The 7,500-nt window shown below is 36.2% G+C and overlaps 1 protein-coding gene across 2 annotated transcripts in view; it reads right to left on the bottom strand.

Annotated features, from left to right (window-relative positions):
* LOC125032747 (merlin-like) overlaps positions 1-7,500 on the bottom strand; it is a 10,096-nt gene that overhangs the window by 1,434 nt on the left and 1,162 nt on the right. For both annotated transcript variants that reach the window (XM_047624058.1, XM_047624059.1), the window contains exons 2-10: positions 6,889-7,121; positions 6,355-6,477; positions 5,966-6,126; positions 5,593-5,771; positions 5,053-5,348; positions 4,677-4,804; positions 3,249-3,408; positions 2,851-3,116; positions 1,925-2,165 (exon numbers count right to left, since the gene is read on the bottom strand). In XM_047624058.1, coding sequence (XP_047480014.1) covers positions 1,925-2,165; positions 2,851-3,116; positions 3,249-3,408; positions 4,677-4,804; positions 5,053-5,348; positions 5,593-5,771; positions 5,966-6,126; positions 6,355-6,477; positions 6,889-7,113 — 1,779 coding nt within the window. In that variant the 5' untranslated portion in view covers positions 7,114-7,121. The remainder of the gene's footprint in view (positions 1-1,924; positions 2,166-2,850; positions 3,117-3,248; positions 3,409-4,676; positions 4,805-5,052; positions 5,349-5,592; positions 5,772-5,965; positions 6,127-6,354; positions 6,478-6,888; positions 7,122-7,500) is intronic.

Below are 7,500 nucleotides of genomic sequence, written 5' to 3'. Positions count from 1 at the left end.
GATTTCTACTGGACTTAAAGAAAAGAAAAGAAGAGAAAGAAGGAAGGAAAGAAAAAAAAAAAAACGTTATATAATATGAACAAGACCAGCAAGAATACTACATTTTTTCTTTCTTCTGAGAAATTCAAGCTGCAATAATCAAGTACAAAACACAAGCATGGCTACAGGTATATTTCTATAAAACACTGCACAGTATACTCTTGCATAATATCTGACTCTGCATTCAAATACTATAACAAGGCATTCTTGTATATTACTTTGGCAGAATACTTATTAACAAAGATGTTTAATGTAACCAAACACAGAATTAACATTTAAATACATTTTGCTAAGGCTTCTTATTCATGGCTTGCATTTACAAAAAACTACACAACTGAATTAGATGCACATCAACTGCAAACCTTTTGTTAAGGGATATTATAGGAACCTAAAAATTCATGCAACTTCACCACACCACATACACTTTTTGAGTATTTTGTAAGCTGTGATGCACGCATATTTTTTGTTTTTCTTGTTGATTACTTCTCTGTATATTTGTATATATGTATGCAGATATTATTGCATCTATTACAGTTTCCTAAATAACATACTATACAAAACATATCATTCTCAATTATAATTTCCTAAATTATATAATGTATATATGAAGTAAACCCTTCTCTGTTACAGTTACTTAAAAAAAATAATGATAAAAACTACCTTGTCCACATGCAATTATAATCATAAATTTAGTCTATCATAATCACCAACTGGCCAAACCATTCAGAGAAGCATTCACACTAGTGTTGGCACTTGTCTTGCTCTATTATGTATGATATGCACTAAACCTTTGAAACTGAAGCAAAAAAAGTGAATTTTCAAGGGTGGCAGGAGCTTGTTGATTATTAGTGACATAACTTCATTAATCTGCTACCACATACTAATAGCAAAACCAATCTGCAATCTCGTTTCAAATCTCCTTCACTTTGTAACATATTTGAAGTGGAAAGTAAAGTCATTCACATGGAGAGAAAATATATACATTCTTCATGGTAAATAAAGATAAAGTGTTGCCAAGGCAACAGACACTATCCTTATTTCTTAGTAAGTTATTGTACTGAGCATCTACAGATTCCCAAGTAAATGTATACAGTATAATGTTAGTGGAGGGAACAGTGTGAATATATTACTATACATATAACTATGTCTACATATACATGTGTATGTATGAATGTATGTATGTGTTTCTGTATGTATGTGTATATGTGTATATGTATGTATGTGTGTGTATATATACACACATGTGTATATACATACATACATACATAAATACATATATATATGTATAAATATATACATATATGTATATGTATATGCATATCTGTGTGTGCACACACACACACACATATACATACATACATGTACATGTATACATATTCATACATATATACATTTATACATATATATACATATACAGTATATACATATATGCATACATATATAAAAATACATATACATTAACATACATATATATATACATATACATACACATAAATACATACACATACATACACATATATATAACATAATATATATATATATATATATATATATATATATATATATAAATTTAATATATATATATATATATATATATATATATATATATACAGACACACACACACACACAACATTATTCTCTATATTTACATTTACCTAATATCTATTTTTTCCTAACTAGTTCTTTTAAAATGCTATTTCAGTATTGTGCTCTTGCTAAATATTTTTTTTTTTTAATTGCAATACATACCTTTACATCACAGACTGCTATAGCCAAACATGAGTGTTAATATCATTATTGGTTTACACTAAAGTGGATATATCAAACAGAAAAGAGATGCAAATTATTATTACATGCCTAGAAGACTCTAACATTGTTTATTACCTCAATTTCACTCTTGAGATGTCTTAACTGCTGCTGGAGGTGTCTTGATCGTTCTAAATATTCAACCCTCTCCTTCTCAATCTCCAAGCTTAGCTGCTCTACGTCAGTATCATTCAGGAGATCCAAACTAGTCAAGTCGGGGGCATAGGTAGAGTTCAGGGCTTCTGTGCTCTCTAGTGTAAGATCTGGCAAGTCCACTGCAGAGCCTACTACCAAATCATTAGTGCTGCCAATAGCCAGGCTGTAAAGAAAAACAGACATGGTGGCATTACTATACTGAGGTTGTTACTTTCCTCATATTCCAACTTGGAGAGGGAGGGAGGGAGGGAGGGAGGGAGGGAGGGAGGGAGGGAGGGAGGGAGGGAGGGAGGGAGGGAGGGAGGGAGGGAGGGAGGGAGGGAGGGAGGGGAGGGGAGGGAGAGGGAGGGAGAGAGGAGAGGAGAGAGAGAGAGAGAGAGAGAGAGAGAGAGAGAGAGAGAGAGAGAGAGAGAGAGAGAGAGAGAGAGAGAGAGAGAAGAGAGAGAGAGAGAGAGACAGAGAGAGACAGAGAGAGACAGAGAGAGACAGAGAGAGACAGAGAGACAGACAGACAGAGAGAGACACAGACAGACAGATAGAGAGAGACACAGACAGACAGATAGAGTGAGACACAGACAGACAGACAGAGAGAGACAGAGACAGACAGACAGACAGACAGACAGAGTCAGAGACAGACAGACAGACAGAGAGAGACAGACAGACAGACAGACAGAGACACAGACAGACATAGAGAGTGTGTGTTCAGTGGTCTCCAAATAGACCTTACTCTAATTCTGTATGGAATAAACCAGGCATAAGCCAAAGGATTATGTATATCTAAAAATATCTTCATAAATAAAAAGAGAAATGATGATAATCTTAACTATTTCCTTTATAACTCTGCTTACCTATGTGAGTATGCAGGTGGTGGCAAATGCATCGTAGAATTGTTCAAAAGAGAAGTACCAAGAATGGAGGAATTGACAATGGATGAGTTGGCTGCCGAGTGACATATGGAAGAATTGAAAGTTTTGACAAGGGTGTTGAGCTTCTCCTTTGCCTGCTTCTCGGAAAACCTTGCCCGTATCAGCTCCTGTTGAAGCCTTTCAGACTCTGTGGCTCTTCTCTCTCCCTCTTCTACCATTGTTGACACCAGCATTTCAGCTTCTCTCACCTGCAAAGAGTGTGTGTTACTTACAGCACAATATGAGTGCTTTAGAGAAATAGATAAGTGTGTTTAATTTTCCAGCATCTCTAATGAGGTGATTTTCTGTCATCAACTACAAACTTGGGGGCAGTTAAGTACCTTGTGTTCCATCAGCATCTTTTCTTCCTGCGTTTTGGCTGACAAGAGATGTGCACGTTGGCACTCCTGCTCTGCTTCTGAAGCTTTCTGTGTTAGGAGCATGGTCTCCTCTTCAGCTATTCTTGACTTCTCTACTAGTAAGTCAGCAGTTTCCTCAGATCTATAAATAAAAAAAAATATATATATACACATAAGATGCAGAAGGTAAAAAGAAAAAGTAAAAGTGATAATAATAATGATGATGATGATAGTAATCATAATATTATCATTTACATAACAATATAATAAACATACTTGGAACCACAATAAAATGACTGACAATAAAAAGTAATGATAACAATAGCAATATAATCTCTTCTATTGGTAAAATAACAACAAACATAGAGATCATAAAGATAACAAAGAGATCATCATAAACTCATCAATAACAATATCAATATTAAAAGCTTCAGATTTTCTTTCCCCTTTAAAAACTCAAAGAATGGGGAAATCAGGTGCAGCCTTATAGAACCTATTGACTCCTTGGTGGCTGGGCACTTGTCGAGCCATCTATGTGCAACAAATTCACAAAAACTAGTGGACACATAATTCTGCAACTATTAATCTATAACACCATTGCAATTATATCTGCTGATGAAGATATATGTCAGTTACACCTTTTCTTCTCCTAAATATGTCATTACCACAAGAAATATATTGTATCTATGGCACACAAAAATAACGACCTGGATGTCACACCATGGAAAAGTTTGGCTTGTGTGGCTGGGGTAATGTGAACTTGCATTCATGACCATTTCATCTTTAGGCCAGGGTGATGGGAAGACTTGCCAAGAGTACACAAACCTCTTACAGGGTGATTAAACTTATTTGGCACTTTGAAAGGGGCTTTTGCATTATTTCCATTGATACATGAGAGCAGAATGTAGTCTCTGTGAGCCATGACTGGAAGAGCAGTGGCTCCAAGGAGGACACCATTTCCATGCTCAGCATCCTGTCCCTGCTTGCCGTGACCAGCAGCACAGGTTGTATTACAGAAAATGAAAAAATAAAAAAAAATTGCACACATAACAAATTGTTACTTATTGTTATTATTCTTTCACCGAGTTATGGACTACCTAGAGAGAAGATATGGATTCAGTGCAAGGAAAACTGCCTATTACCGTCTAGATAAAGTTAATCAAATGAAAATATGGACACTGGAAAATGGCAAAGAAGTTAAAAATGCTCATGCATAAACAATGAAAATGACATTGCATATAGAAAGCATAGTCTTGTCACCCCACACGAGTGCTTGCATGCGCCTGGCCTTCAAGCCATTAGAGCAGCTACTCATGTAAGCCTAATGCCTGTATTTTGGGCCATGTGACTGCTGTGAAGCAACCGGATCAAATGGATTAAAGATTTGGCTTAACAGTATTTTTTCCCTACCTCCTCAAGGCATCATTGGCAGCTCTCATTTCTTCTTGATACTGAAGGAGCCTTTGCTCTAACTCAACCTTCTGTCTCTCTGCCTCCTCCCTTAGCTGCTTCTCTCGGGCCAACTTATCTTTTTCAATCTGTTTGTGAAAATAAATAAATATATGAATGTTTATATATTCACCTAATTCAGCTCGGTAAGTCTCTACTTATGCAATCATACATAAATACTGTAAACTTACACCAGACCTTGAGATGCCAAAAAAAAAAACAGGTATGCATATACAAAGATGGATAGATAATAATATATAAATGACACATGTGTTCATTTCTACATTAAACCAATTTTTCTTCTTAACATGATCCCAAACTGCAGTGGATTACATACCTGTCGTCTGTGTTTTTCCTCTCGAGCTGCCGCTTTCATCTGCTGAACTTCAATGGTGTCTGGCTTTCTTCTCCTTTTGAACAACTCATGATTCCCTATGCTAAGATCTAAAATTAGCTTGTTCATGCGACTGTTCTTGGAGAAGAACACAAAGTTTGGTGCAGTCTTGTCAGTCGGACGGATAGTAAACTTCTTGTCATCTACACTTATGTTCCGTATTTCTGACCAAGGAAAGCTAATCTTGGGTTCCAGCTTGTTCTCGCTCTCATAAACATTAAGTCCAAGAGCTGTAACACCTGCAATGAAATCCTGAATAAAGACAATGCTCCAAAGAAAACTATGTAAATATCAGTTCTCATGAAATCCTTGTAATTATCCTATGAGTAGCCTCTTGATAGGATTAACAAACTGTTCAGCATCTAATGATACAGAAAACATTACTTGAAATTGGTAACATTCACATAAAACATGAAAAATAATAATAATTAAATGAGTACATCTTTCTTTTATAAATACAAAACAAAATCCTTAATCATTTACCAAGCCAGAGTTCTGTTTGCTTCTTATTTGTTATGGTAAAGTAGTTTACTCCATACATGCCCAGATCCTGTGCAATCTTCAAGTATTCCATTTCTGCCTCATCTCGTGTCATTCCTCTGTGATCAGCATACCAGATTCTTATCCTTTCTTCCCACATCACTGGAGTCATTTGGTATTGGCTGTTGAATTTGGTTCAGTCAGTACAATTCTCAGAAATTAGAGGACTGAAGACATCAAAATCCTTTGTTGGAAGTTCTTTATAAATATAATCATAAACTCCTTCCTGACGGGAAGGGGTTAATGATTATATAAAAATAACATAAATAAAAACACAGAAATGAGTTCTGCACATCATTAGTCAGAATCTAGTCACCTCAAGACGCGCTGAGGAAGGAGCTCCTCCATGGAGAGTGAGCCAGCTCTGTAGGTAGCATGATCATAGTCCCCAAACTTGGCCTGGACAGCATACGAAGCCAGTAAAACTGACATTTCTGGAGGACAGTAAATATCCATGTTCAAGATGGACTGTTTAACCTGTTATAAAGAAACAGAAAAAAGAAAGAATATATAAATTTAAAATTTGTTTCATCTATTACATACCAATAAACACAGATAATGTAACAGAACATACATACTTTTTAAAATACATATAAAATAATGATAAGATCAAACAAAAAATCAAATATTCCTCTTGACTGATCAGAAATTCAAATTACCAGGTTATAAACCTCTTACTATTACCTCTTACACAATCCAACTAACCTGTAAGAAGAAAAGGTGTTGTGTTACTTCTTGAACAAGTTCTTCGCTTACGTCTTCTGGATAAAATTTAGCCAGAAATACAAAAGGAACCACTGACTGTTTTGGAATGTCCTGGTCCTGCACCTGAAATTCAGTAATTCAGCTTTAATTTACAACTACAGACAATTTCAGCATCAGAAAATAGGCACATACAGTTTAGTATCATTTTAGAATTTGAAATTATGTGTATGGAGGAAGTAAGTGTCATGAAGTAGCTACTAGTAATATCATATTGGTAATCCATAAATATTTTTGAGAACCTGTTTCTCTTTGATATAAAAGACTCTGTCATCTGCATAACACATAATGATCTAAATACATTTTTCAGTATAGTCTAAAACAGTGAATTTTTTTCTGTATTCTTAACCCAATGATGATAGGAGGCTCCAGGGACATAATGAACAATTAACAAAACTCTAACTGCCTTCATTACACACAAGTGCCTTTTTTTTACTTAAAAAATCAACAAAATTGGAAAAAGACAGCACAACTTACTCTTTTCTCCATCTTGAGCCAAGCAAAGTTGTTTTTAGAATCTTCAAACTGAAGGCCAAAATACCAAGTCTCCCTTAATCCGATTGTGCGTACTACCAAATCAAACAAATCTCGCCCTGTTGCTCGCCATGGCAAGTTGAATTCAAGTTCAGCATCCAGCATCACTATCTTCACAGGGAAGGACTTGGAGGCACTTTTGCCGCGGAAGATATTTCGCAGCGGCATCTTGAAGGCTGAAAAATTTTATTGAAACAATCAAAATTGAAAATGAGAAAATCTTTCTAAATTAAGGGAGGAAAAGGAATGTAGGATGAGGGTGGAAGATCAATAGATAGACAAACATAGGAAGAGAGGGAGAAAAAAAAAGAAAGAAAGAATGCAATAGGGAGGGAAGGTGGAAGGTGGGAGAGGGAGAGAGAGGGAGAGGGAGGGAGGGAGAGAGAGGGAGAGGGAGAGGGAGAGGGGGAGGGAGGGAGGGAGGGAGAGAGGGGGGGGGAGAGAGAGAGAGAGAGAGAGAGAGAGAGAGAGAGAGAGAGAGAGAGAGAGAGAGAGAGAGAGAGAGAGAGAGAGAGAGAGAGAGAGAGAGAGAGAGAGAGAGAGGGGGGGAGAGAG

The sequence above is a fragment of the Penaeus chinensis genome, chromosome 15, assembly GCF_019202785.1.
Source record: "Penaeus chinensis breed Huanghai No. 1 chromosome 15, ASM1920278v2, whole genome shotgun sequence".
Lineage (NCBI taxonomy): Eukaryota > Metazoa > Arthropoda > Malacostraca > Decapoda > Penaeidae > Penaeus > Penaeus chinensis.
This window is presented reverse-complemented; position numbering and strand designations above follow the sequence as displayed.